Below are 13,681 nucleotides of genomic sequence, written 5' to 3'. Positions count from 1 at the left end.
TGCCTGACGGCTTATTTCAGATGCCAACTTGGCAAATGACATTTGTGCCTTCATTTTTATTAAACTATTGTAGTGAAATATCCTTTAAATATATTTAACAAATGGAATCTGAGGCATATTACAGGTACCTTCTTGGTGAACAAACTATTTTAGTACAGGCAGTCCCCGGGTTACGTACAAGATAGGGACTGTAGGTTTGTTCTTAAGTTGAATTTGTATGTAAGTCGGAACTGGTACATATTGTAGGGGAAACTCTAGCCAAACATTTCTCCAGAGCTCAGTTTTATTCTCCCACACCTCACTTCCCTCAGTCCTTTATTCTCAAGCTGAGGTGTCTGCTGAGAAAAGCCGCTCCGCGTCTCCCTAGTCTGCCAGGTGGAGGGGGGGGACGCTAGCTTCGCGTCTCCCTGGACTGCTGGGGGGAAGCAGCTAGTGCGGGGTTGCCTCACCCCGTTTGTAAGTAGGGATCTGATGTAAGTCGGATCCATGTAACCCGGGGACTGCCTGTATGTGCAAAGAAATGACTTTGGCATTGTAGGATTTGCAGGTGTTGCTAAATAGCTTCGGGCTGGTGTTACTTTTGGTTGATAAGACCCTTTAATGGTGCGAGACCACCTTTCTCTATACAATATGTCTGTTGGAGTGGTTGGTCTGTAGCTGAACAAGTGTGTATTTCCAGCTGTCTGTATTGAGGGTTGGAGTGGTGGTGGTGGTGGTGGAGTCAGTCCCAGGATATTAGAGACAAGATGGCTGAGATTTTTGTTTTAAATGACTAAATTCTGAAAGGCTGAGACAACCTTTCAAGTTTCTGCAAAGCTCTTCTTCAGTATGTTTTCCTGACCTGAGGAAGAACTCTATGTAAGCCCAAAAGCTTGTCACTCACCAATAGAAATTAGTTTAATGGGGATTGTTAGCAAGGTGTTCTCTATTTCTTTTTAGTTCAGGATGGACCAAATCTGATCTTGAGGACATACTGCAAAAACATCTGTATTCTCAGATTTTGAAGGAGTGAAATATGATAAGAATGAGCCTTTTGAGGGTGAAAGAGCCTTTTTACATGTCTAATCCCCAGTTACTTTCCTTGACTATAAATTGGTGAAGCGACTGGATAGTTTGTGTTGAGGAATGCCTTTAATGTAATAAATGTACTTAGATTTTTTTCCCCATAGAGCTATTATATATAAAATAAATCTCAACATTACTTATGGACACATCCTAATTGTTACACTGTTTTGTTAAACTTTTTAAAAAATCATGAGCAACATACAGTCGAAGGAACCACATCAGATTCTAAGGTGGAATAGATTTGTCTATTGTTTGATAGGTCACATGCACCCCTTTCACTACAAAACAAAAAAACTTCCAAAAAGCAGAAACATTCTGGTTCAAAAGTAACCCTTCCACTGTACCAAGAGCTCTACTTTCACTTTGCATAATGAGGCTCTGTAGTTGGTGGGAACATGAGATGGGAGCAGTAGATTCTGAAATGACCTGGGCAGTCTAAACTTCTGAATGAAAGCTGTTGATGGAACCAGCAATAATGTCCTTATTCAAGAGGGTTTGTGGCAGATTCCTATAGGGACCATATGGCATCATGACTCTCATAAAGAAGGGAGTGGACCACTAGGCTTTGCGGAAGTACTGGCCTCAATGCAGAAATCAAAGGGCATTTGCAGGTTTTTTGAAGGGATAAACCCAGCTTGCAGCAGGGGTAAAATCTGCCCTTTGAAGCAACTTAAGAGGAAGGTCAAATTGAAAAGAGAAGTCTACATGGAATGCTTGTAGCCGAGTGGTAGCAATTATTGCTGCCCATACAAGCTATTGGGGCTCATATTTTAAAAGGGGACACTACCCCAGTTAAAATGCACATCTGGGATTTGACAGCATATGACAACTCAAAAGCTAAAAACGATCTAAGTCAACTGTTTAGATTACTCTGAACTCTATTAGTTTAAGTATTGCATCTGTTTTTTATTGCATGAAGTACAGTTGTAGCAGAAGTTGATCCCATAACAATATTACTTCACCCATCTTGTGTGTCTATTTTTATTGTAATTTTGGGGCCTTCCATGAGCTGAAAACTTTCATCTCAGAATTCAGATACATAAGTAGAGGAAGCAACATTGCTTTCAGCCCATTGTAATGGGCCTCTGGCCAGTTGAAACAATCTATATTGTATCAAACTTCTGGTGTATTTCTGCTAATTCCCATCCACTTCAAATTTAGAAGAGAATGATTTTGTAGGACACTTCTTCTCTGACACTCTTCTAAGTTATCAGGCTGGAATGCACACTAAAACAACTGTACCCTCAGGGCAAAGCCTGTTACACTTCAGACCGTGCTGCCCTAGAACAAGTGGTTCTGTTGCCATGCAGCATGGGAAGAGAAGTTGGAACTCTCTGTGCCTGGCACAGATTAGTCTGGCAAGTGAACTGAACTGTTGTTTCAAACTCCATAAGAGGTTTACCAGGGTCTGCCATGAGATGAAGAATAAACAGGAGGGAGCTCACTTCAGACTTTCTGGGGAAAAATTAATTATATGGCTGAAAGAATCTAAAAGATATATGGGAATCAATAGAAGAGGCAAGGAGTTGGGGCTGTTTAATTTGTCACTTGCCAGCTGTCCAGTGAAAATGTTCTTTTGTGTGGAGTTGGGTTTGGATTAGTCATTTAATACCTGCAGGCAAAAATGTAGCACAAAAACATGTGAAAATTGTTGAAGCAAAACTGTCCTGACGTCTGATTAGAAAATGCAGATAGCGTAAGAATGGAATTGGATGGTTTCAGCTGTAGTTTTATACTTTAAAGTATGCAGCTGACATCAATTAAGTAGCAAATGCTTATTGAAGCTCTTATGTGCTTCAGGCCTGGATCACAGTTTTATTCTTGAAGTTTTGTTTTTGGAGAAGACTAAAACAATTTTGAAACGGCCCTCAGTGGCATTGACTGCGTAGATTAGAATAATGGCCCTACTAGAGATCAAGAATTATGTTGAGATCAAGAATTGCTGGTAGGATTTTCATGGGACCTGCTTATTAACCCAGAAATATGCTTCTAAAATTAATAACTTCCTCTGTTCTTAAAACTATCTGCAGTTACCCATTGTTTAAGAACACCTTGATCCATTCTATTGTGCTAGAATTTAATGTAAATCACAACTAACAGAATTTTCACTAAAATATTGTACCAGTAGTCTGTTTTGGGGAGGGTTGTAACTGCCATGGGACATCTTTCTATTAATCCCAAGCAGGTGCTTTCAGAGAGACTTTAAATTTTGATTCTTCTCAGAGTAGAAGCATGTGACTACTTGCAAAACAGTAATTGGGTAGCTAACTATTTTAGTATGTATAGAGTTTATATTTGCTTCTGGGCATAATAGGATATTCAATCCAGAGTCTGAGGCTATGTCTACCTTGGCATTTTACAGGGCTACAACTTTCTGGCTCGGGTGTGAAAAAACATCTCCGCCTGAGTGCAGTAATTTACAGCACTGTAAAATGCCAGTGTGAATCCAGCTACAGTGCGGGGAGCACAGGTGGTTTACATAGAGTGCTGGAAGAGCTAATCTAAAGGGCTAAAAAGGCTAGTTTAAATTGCCAGATGTAAAGCACTGTCAGTTACAGCACTGCTCACACTGCAGTTCCAGTGACTTTAGGAGCAGTGCACTCTGGGAAGCTAGTCCACAGAGTACCTCTTCCTCTTTTGCCACAGAGGTTTGTAGGCAGGTGTGGGAATTCTGGGTTCTGTCCCAATGCCTCATGGAGCATTGCTTCACGTCCCAGCAACCCCTGTTTTTCTGTCCACATTTGGCTCCATCTTTCAACAGCTTCTGTGCTGCACGCTCTTCCTCCTTGGGCTGTGGGTATAGATCTGCAGCTGTTGACAAAAGTGCTGACTAATACGTCACAAATGGCAGTCAAGTTATTTCTGAAGCTGCAAAGTGATGAGTAGTCCGTGTAGCGTTCATACGTCAGATTTCTTGTGGCATTCACAGAAGTGCTGACTACAGTGGAACACCGTTTTTGGACTCAGGAAACAAACATTGAGTGGTGGGATCACATAGTCATGCAAGCTCAGGATGACAAGCAGTGGATGCCATATGTCCCAGTAAGGGCCCCTTTCGGTTATGCATTTAAAGATGTGCCTGTAGGTATTATAATTCCTGTGGCTGGAATATGGCTGGGGCTGGATTGCCTCCTCTCCCAAACACTGATGAGATCCAGAACTTCAGCATGGCTCCAAGCAAGGGGTCTCCTGGTACGTGGAGTAGGCATGGCCAGCTGGAAAGATGAGCTAAGAATGCACCATGCGTTGCCGAGCAAACAGGAAGAAGACTTTCAGATTTCCAAAAACATAAAGGGTGGGTCTGGGTTAGTCACCTGAGAGCAGAGCAGAAGAGTTGAAACAGATAACCAGAGAGTCAAGAACAGGCATTGTGGATGCCGAAGGCCATCCAGAATGCAGTACTATACCACAATATCCACACTGGCACCACAGTGCTCTATCCAGAGCACAGAAAGTTCTGTTTCTTGCAGAGGTTTACCTAGAGCGCACTAACAGTGCACACTTGTTCCACAAAGTGTCTTTGCAGTGTGGACACTGCAAAAGTTATAGTGCTGGGGACTGATTTATTGCACAGTAACATGCCAGTAGAGACGTGGCCTTAGAGTTAAAAGATTGAACAGACTAAGTGCAATAACCCATGGTAAAATTGAAGTGGACTAAATCACACATGCAAAGCTTGTAGTTTAAGTGAAGTTTTATTGATGAATTTTGAAACTCTCTTAAGTCTTATAATGAACAATATATTTGTTTTTATTGTAACAATGCTTATATATGCCAATAGCCATGAGATTAGTAGTTCAGATTAGCAGGTAAGTAGTTTAGTTTATATGTGGACGATAATATAACCAAAATACTGGAGACAACGTTTTCTGCTCTTGTAAAATGAACAAAAAGATAATGAATAAATCCAGATAAAAATCACAAGAACCTCCCAATTTACAAGACATCTGGCCAGCAAGCAAATCCAGTTGTCTCAACTCTTAACACAGACATGGTGTAATTAAACACTTTCCTTACCTTTTTATAAGAATTGACTTCAATTTTAGGGTCAAACTAATCACCTGGAAAAAAAGTCTCTTTTAGAAAAATAAACATATCTGAGTTGAAATGATCCTTTAACCTTTGAGTTTCACAGACTAACCCCTCTGCCCCATAGTTTGATGTGATGAAAATAGTATGGTTTTTCTGTTGGCATTAACTTTTGGAAACTTCAAAGTTCAAAATCATGTGTAATCACATTGAATAGAAGTTTAGAATGACTAATGCTTTATTCTTACAGTAATAGACTTGCGTGCACTCTCTCTTTCATGTATAGACCACTAAAGCATTCCTTCCCAAGATGCTGGAGATGAATCATGGGCACATCGTGACAGTTGCAAGCTCCCTGGGTTTGTTCAGTACTGCTGGAGTGGAGGTTTGTTTAACTATGTAGAAAAATCACATGTTGCTTTGTCACACATGATAAATGCCTTTTCCTGTTGTCAACAACGTAGCATAAGTAGGTTTGGAAGGATTCGGTTTTTGTCAGTAAACGTAAATTTCACTGTATTCACACAAACTAATAAAAAGACCTGTCGAATTACAAATAGGCAAAATCGTAAAAATATTGCTCAGGAAAAATATTTGTGTATTTTACAGATATTTACTTGTCTTTTGACATGTGATGTTCACAATTTGTTTTAACAGTTGCAAAGCTTTAGTTTATTTGAATCTCAATATCATTAAATAATTGGTCTGACTGCCACTGCTCAGTTTTCTACAACTGTGAAAATTTAAATAAAATGAAACTCACAATAAATGCTTTAAAACAAACCTCAGTATTTTCCACTAAAATTATCAAAACAGTAAATATTGAATTCTGCCAAACCTAACCATCCTCTATGGAGGAAAAAAAATTGCATTGGCTTCTTTTTATTTTTTATTTTTGCCCACTTCAGTTTTACTGACTGTATTCAGAAATAATTCTTTAATGTCTTTGGTGGGAAAAAAAAAATTAACTAGCAGATTGAAAGATCTAGCAGAAGTCTCTTGTGAAAACTCCATATAGGCTCACACTGAACATCTCTAGTAGGGATGTTAAAAAATGTTTGTTTTTTGTAAACCTGTAATCACTGAAATTTTCAGCAGTTACAGGTTTACACACAGGGGGGCCGCCCCCTTTCTCATGAAGTCAGCAGCAGAGGGTAGGTGGCTCTACAGGAGTTGGCAGGTGTAGGCTGCCAGCTTAAAATCTAGCTCCCCATGCACACTGCCCCTCCTACTCTCCCCCCCCCTTCTGATACAGAGCAGCGGGGGGGGGGAGGGGCATGTAGTTAACCGATGAGCCCAGTTGTACCGTGTGTACCTGTAGACTTTCATATCCCTAATCTCTGAAGTACCTTCCTAAGGCTAGGTCTAGACTAGACCTAGAAGGTTGGCTTAAGAGGCATAAATCCAGCTATGTAAATAACATAGCTGGAGTTGATGTACCTTAAGCTGAGCTTGGCACAGTCTTCATAGTGGGAAGTTGATGGAAGCAAATGTTCTCATCAGCTTCCCTTATCCTTGTAACCACGAGGAGTACTGGTGCTGACTGGATGTGGCCTCAACGTTCAATTTAGCAGGTTTTAACTAGTATAAGTGTAGACATGGCCTCAGAGACTATAGATAGAAACCACTGCCAATGCAATGTACTGTAAATCAACAAATGCAGTGTCCAAAAGCACCATAGTTGTATAGTTGCTAGTTTGTGCATTGTCACAACATGTATGATTGGGGGGTATAACAGTACCCTTCATTCATGTCTGAAGGGTAAGCATAAGTGTCTTAACACTACATTTGGAGTTTTTAGGACAAGATTTTTAGGAGTGACAATTGACTTTTTTGGGTGCCGACCCTGAGACCTCTTAAAGGGGCTTAATATTTCAGGAAGTGATTATCACTGATCTTGATTGGGCCCCTCAAACCAGCATCAATTTTGAATCTTGGCCTTTTTGTAGAACCTATGTTGGTGCATCAGAATAAGTAATAAGATTTTAGTATACTGCAGTTGTATTGGGAGCCAAGGGGTTGGAAAGCAACGAGCATGAGCTAAAGCCATGCCATTACAATCATAGCAAATAATTATAATCACTGAAAATTAATCCATTTGGCCAGCAAAACACTGGCAACACTCGAGAGTTGTAGAAGCTTTTCTGGGGGCTGGCTCATTAATATCTCTGAATTAACAGGAGTCCCTGACTAGAAGTAAAACATAACTTGGGCATAGCTCTCAAGACTTCATGATGGATTCTAGGACCCCATCTTAAATGTTTCCAGTGTGCTCATATATGGCCTAGGGAGTATGCTTGAACTCATCATTAGTCTAGTATTTCTCTACTGGATGATCCTAACAGAAACTTTAGTATTGAAGCTATGTACAGTACTAGGTAACTCTTGGCCTTCAATCCACATAATATCTCAGAGAGGAAAGCTATATGCATCTTACAGTTGAGGCAAAACTTAAAGTAACTTGCCCAGGGCTCCATAGCATTTTAAGTGATGTGCTAAAGTTAGAGTTAAAAATAGGGAGTTTCTGGACCAAGGACTATGCACTCTCAGAACCTGACTCTAAAAGTAGTGTCATTAGCAACTTTGTCTCTTGTTCTAACCTTTGTTTTAAGCAGTCTGGCTTGTCAGTATAGTTTTGCTGAATAAGGCCACTTAAATACACTTCAAAGGGCATCTCCTTGATATTTAATTCAAGTTTGTCTGCTTTGAGTTCTTGTGTTAACTGCCCTAAAAGTAACGTGATGCATGGATTCTGATATATCTTTCATTGTGTTGCTGCTTTGAAAATAGATCTGCAGAGCCACATCAAATATGGCTTTCCTTTTTAATATTATTTACTCTGTTACATCACCTTCAACTTTGAAGAGATAAAAGGATAGTCTCATTCAATCTGTTATACTCTTCATGGTGATATATTCTTCTTTTATTCATTGCCTATGTAGGATTATTGTGCCAGCAAATTCGGAGCTGTGGGTTTCCATGAATCTTTGAGCCATGAATTGAAGGCTGCTGACAAAGATGGCATTAAAACAACCCTGGTCTGCCCTTATCTTGTAGACACAGGAATGTTTAGAGGATGTAGAATCAGGTGAGTAGACCCAACAGCATATTCTTTCTCCCTTCTGTCTTCCACACCACTCGCACTCTCTTCTTTAATACTTTAATTCTGAGCACCTTTTTTTTTCCCCCCAAACAAAACACAAAAATATTGAGGTTTGGGTTTACAAATTAGTAGGAAAGGAAAAAACAGGTAAAATGACAACTGCAGTACCTTTGTTCATTTAACTACTGCTACTCACTGAGAAGAAAGATGAGTGTGAGTTGAAACACATCACTTCAGGGTAGGTGCTGGTGCAGTGTATGTCCAGTTACTGACTTCTAATGGGAAATAGTCATGTGTAGAGAAATGTATCTACTGTGTAGTGTACTGTTGAATTTTTTCCTCATGTCATCTATTATGCTGGAAGTAAAATGTTAGTCAAAATAAATTTATTCCAGTACCTCAAAAGTTCTAGTGATTTTAAAAGCTTATTGACTCATTATCCATAATCGCAAGAGCTGATTTTGCTGTGTGATCCTTAGCAAGTTGAATTGTTTCCCTCAAGTTCATCTTCCGTTTTTGAAGTAAAAATACTTGTCTATTTTTTTTCTTAAAGCTCTCTGACATCCTTGGTTGTAGTGCTATAAACATATTCATTACTTTATCTATGGTAAGTGGTGTTCATCTCCTGTGTGCATTTTCTAACAGTAGTCCTAGAAGGGATCTGTGCCAGGAAAAATACTAAGTTTGTCTTTACCTGAAGCAATTTTTCATACACTTAATGAAGCTCTTAATATTGAATTACAATGGTACTTAATTTGATCACATGTTCTTCTATTATGTGTGAAAAGTTGGTGCTACTTGAGTATTAAAGAATTAGGTTTAGATACTCTAAAGAAGTAAGCTAGACAAACTCCACTTTGCTTTATTAATACCTATTACCAAAATATGTACTATTGTCAACCTGTTTTTAAAAATGAAATATTTCAGAAAAGAAATTGAACCTTTCCTCCCACCTCTGAAGCCAGACTACTGTGTAAAGCAGGCTATGAGAGCTATCCTCACAGATCAGCCTATGATTTGCACACCTCGCTTGATGTACATGGTAACCTTCATGAAAAGGTATCTTTTGAAATACTAGCTATTAAGCACTTCAGACAAATGTACAGCTTTAAATCCAAAAAGCTTAGTCAGAGGCCTGTTTCCCTGGATTTCTATGCATGGATCTCTCATTTTATTCACGAGATCACTTTCCACAACATGAGCTGCATGGATCTGGGGACTTGTATGATGAGTGGGATGGCCAGGAGACATTTATTTTTCTCTGTTTACTTTTCCTGAGGCTCCACTAATTTCACTGCAATCATCTTTCACACTGTAGAACTCCATTTATGGGAGGGTCCTGAGATAGCTACCAGAAAAGAATCTGTAGTAGCCAATTCCAGAGTTGATGCGGAGGCCCTAACCTCATACACATTCCCTGGGATCTGCACAGATCTTGTGGGAGAAGGGGAAAATCTGCAGGCAAAACCTACTAATCACTTTAAAAGTTCAGGGGAACAGAAACCGTCCTTCTACTTACCCAGTCGAGTGATTTTTTTTTTTTTTTTTTTTTTTAAGTGCGGGAGCTCTGTTCTCTGTAGCTAAGCCAGCCATTCCAGCACTGCTCAATATTAGGGGCAGAACCAGATCAATTGCTCATAAGGAGTTGAATAGATTCCACCCACTTGAACAATGTTCCATTCATGCTGCTTTTTGACAGATCTGCCGATGATCTATTCTTAGATTTAATCCAGTATGCAGCACATCGGAAACATGTTTACAATTTGGCAAAGTTCCTTTTTTAACCCTTTCTTGCCTTCTTGTGAGGATTTTGGACTTAGTTTATTTGTAACACAACAGCTCCCCTTTTCCTGAAGTGAACAAGCATTAAGCATGCTGCTTCTGAGATGTATTGTTCTTCGGAATCATGTCCAACCTTCTTAAGAGGAAGACTGTGCCTATCGCAACAAGTAGGAAGCTTTATCTGCAAATCCTTTACAATGGGCTGCAGCAGCATGCTTAGTGGTTTCTTCTGAGTCTGCTTCAGTGCTCAGAAGTTGCACAGACAGTGCTCCATGCAGCATCAGCAGCCAGATCAAAGGCCCTTCCTGCTGTCTCCCATTCAGCACTCCAGCTTTCCAACAGGGAGATCAAAGGTCTTGCCAGCAGCTTCTGTGCAATTCACACCCCAGCCAGCAAGTTAGAGCTAAGGCTTTTCAGTGATACTGCACAAGCAATGCTACCAGCAGCAATAGAACCTGCATCCACAACATCTACTTCCCAGTTCTCCAGCAACGGAGGAGTTGAATTCTAAGAGCTCAGATTCTGCTGTGTGCCTCATTGGTCCCGATCTGACAGTCATTCAGCTCCCCAACAGCTTACTTGATACTTAAGTGTGGTCGGGTCCTGGTCCATGACTAGGGTTTCTGGTTGCTATAGTAATATAAATATGTATAGGTGAAAGAAGGGGTGTAGAAAGCCTGTTTTCCCCACTGGAATTTCCTTGGAGAAGACTGTGGGGAACCTGACTCCTCCTTATTCTGGAATACCTTCTATGGGAGGGATAATTAGGCCCAAAGGACAGGGATATGTATTGCCAGAGACAAGAAGTGATTAAGCTAATAGTTATTGCACATCTATACCTCTACAGTTGTTTGGGTGTCTTGTGTCTCAACAAAATAAGCCATTACACATTAACACTGCTTTGAAGGGAGGATTAGATTTTAGCAAACTTTTTGTTACTAAACAAAAAAGAGACAGAGGCAGCATCCGTTAGGTCACAAGGCGGATGTAGGGGTTCCATGCTAAAGTCTTGAAAATGAGTAGGAGATTAAAAAAAGAGGCTAAGTAGTTTGAGCTGGCTTGCATTTTTATTCTCTTCATAAATATCGTAGTGAAATGAGAAACATAAATGTTTAGCCCCTTCAATAGCCCAGAAATGGCTAAACTAAGTTTCCAAAAAAGTGATCATGGTACAGAATAAGTTTCATTCTACTACTATATATCAGATTTGTAACCTTTCCCCTTTTTCTTCAGCATCTTGCCCTTTGAAGCAGTTGTGTGCATGTACCGGTTCTTGGGAGCAGACAAGTGTATGTACCCTTTCATTGCTCAAAGAAAACAGGCTACAAACAACAATGAAGCAAAAAATGGAATTTAACACTTTTATATGGACTGGCATTTATAGCTGACTATAATCAAAAATGTTACATGACTGAATTTTGAAGTGCACTTGCATCCAGCTGATGCAAATGTCAACATTTTGCTGTGGCATTCTCTTCGATCTTAAACCTGTGTATTGTAGTTACAAAAAATCAATGGGTTTTTTTTACATGCTGTAAATAAACTGACTATAGAGTACTTGGAAAATGTGATAGGTAAAGTGAATCTAAAATGTAGCTGCCATTGTCCTTTAGACTATTACTGTATGTACAGTAAAGCTAGTTATACTACTTTTTGTAGAGATGCACTGTGTGAAATCTTTTCCTCAGACTGCCAATGTTTAAAAGCTGTTTACAGCTAGAAGATGCAGTGTTTCAGAAATTGCTTTTTCTTTCTCTATGTATTAAAACAAATTCATGCAATTTAAACTACTCCTACATGTGACCATTTTAGCAAATTCAAGGACTGATTATGAATGCATCTTTCCACATGCTAACCTAAGCTGTAAAGGATTCATGGTCGACCTGTGGTATAATTCTCTTAAGTGGCGACTGCATGCCTTCTGTATTTAAAAAGGAATTTGTAAATCTCCAATTCAAAGGCAAATAGATGTCCTTGGAATATTTTCAGAGAATATATTGGGCATCCTGAGAAATGCAGTCTGTGGCTTAAGCCATTCGACTTTTTCAAATCATTTGATTTGAAATGTGCTCTGTGTTCTGTCCATCACTCTGGATGGCAGACTCCTACCCTAGGAGACTACATTTTTCTTCCTCCTTAATCTTCCTTACATCATCCCCACTGCACCTGCACAACACCCCCCACCCCAATCTCCCAAGGAAGTTGTATTAAATTTCTGTATCTGGGCTCTTGCCTAAAATACAAAGCAACTCCAGCAGAGTTACAAATTGTTTATGTAAGTTCTGGTTTTGTGCCAACACATTAGCAAAAGAAAAAGAAACTACTGCTTGACGCATCTTTTATGTGTGGAATATGGAAGGGTGCAAAGACTTTCAAAAAATTGTATTTGCATTGTAGAATAGCAAATGACATTTTTACAGTATTTTTTGTAAAGCAAACAATATTGTGCCTTGAATTTGGTAATTTGTGTGTTAGTGAAATATTGTAAAAGTGAACTTCTACCTCTGTATCTTAATGTATATCATTCACTTGTAAATTGCTATCAAATTATGTGATTACTTTTTTAGAATGTCTTGTTAAATAGTGACCAATGTTTGTTTATTAAAGTGAGCCACCTTTTACTTAAACCATGATTGGGCAGTTTGCTTGAAGTGCTTATTGATCTCAATGTTCTAATTTACTGATATTGGTTACATGGCCTTTAGCATTTACATAGTTCAAATAATTTGAACTCATTTCCTGCACTGACTTGCTGCATGTTATAGAACCTGATGGTACAGCCCTTAATAAAGGCAATGAAAGTCCTGCCTGGGTGAAGACTGCAGGATTAGGCCTCTGGTGGAAGTGTCTCAGTGATCAGATGACTTTCACTAACTAGTTACAGAAGCACTCAAAATCTGTGCTTACAGTTTGTCTAAACAATCTTAGTTTTAGTTTTTTGGCAGCACTTTATCTCCATATTGATAGACAATACCTTTAATCCCCTAGGGTGTATAAAGTTATAACAATATAAAGGATGCTTTTGTCTTTGTGGGTGTGTCTAGACTACATCCCTTTTCTTGAAAAAGGAAGGGATGTAAATTAGACACTTCAAAATTGCAAAGGAAGCTGGGATTTAAATTTCTTTCACTTCATTTGCATAATGGCAGCTACCATTTTTTGACACAGGGCTTTGATAGAAAAACGGCAGTTTAGATGGGGATCTTTTGAAAATAAAACCCTTTTTCGAAAGATCCTGTACACCTCAAAAAATAAGGCTTACAGAATCTTTCAAAACGGTTTTATTTTCAAAAGATCCCTGTCTAAATAGAAAAAATGGCAATCGAAAAGCCCTATGTCAAAAAAAAAACCCACAGCCGCCATTATGCAAATGAAGCAAGAGAAATTTAAATCCTGGCTTCATTTACAATTTCGAAGTGTCTAATTTACATCCCTTTTTCAAGAATTTGCATCCCTTTTTACACACCCTAAATTATTTCATTCAATGTAATGCCAATAAGTATCTTTATATACTGTTATTGCATGCATACTAGGGCTTGTACTGTGCTGATTAATGCTACTTTGTTTAGAAATTAATACACTGGGTATAGACTAACCTTTGTATCAAATCCCCCTATATAAACTATCAGGTTTGTTTTTTAAAGTGCTGGGGTTTTTTTTGTTTGTTTGTTTTTAAGGCTATACTGTATTTGGTATACCTCA

At 39.0% G+C, this 13,681-nt stretch overlaps 1 protein-coding gene across 2 annotated transcripts in view; it reads left to right on the top strand.

The window, feature by feature from the left end:
• The window catches only part of RDH10 (retinol dehydrogenase 10), a 45,870-nt gene extending 33,258 nt beyond the window's left edge, over nt 1–12,612 (top strand). For both annotated transcript variants that reach the window (XM_075920522.2, XM_075920521.2), the window contains exons 3-6: nt 5,381–5,479; nt 8,037–8,182; nt 9,125–9,256; nt 11,213–12,612. In XM_075920522.2, the coding sequence (XP_075776637.2) occupies nt 5,381–5,479; nt 8,037–8,182; nt 9,125–9,256; nt 11,213–11,336 (501 nt within the window). In that variant the 3' untranslated portion in view covers nt 11,337–12,612. The remainder of the gene's footprint in view (nt 1–5,380; nt 5,480–8,036; nt 8,183–9,124; nt 9,257–11,212) is intronic.
• Nucleotides 12,613–13,681: the final 1,069 nt, after the last annotated feature.

This window comes from Pelodiscus sinensis, chromosome 2 (genome assembly GCF_052426305.1).
Source record: "Pelodiscus sinensis isolate ZL-2025 chromosome 2, ASM5242630v1, whole genome shotgun sequence".
Classification (NCBI taxonomy): domain Eukaryota; kingdom Metazoa; phylum Chordata; order Testudines; family Trionychidae; genus Pelodiscus; species Pelodiscus sinensis.
Note: the sequence above shows the minus strand (reverse complement) of the source record. Positions and strands in the feature narration are given on the sequence as shown.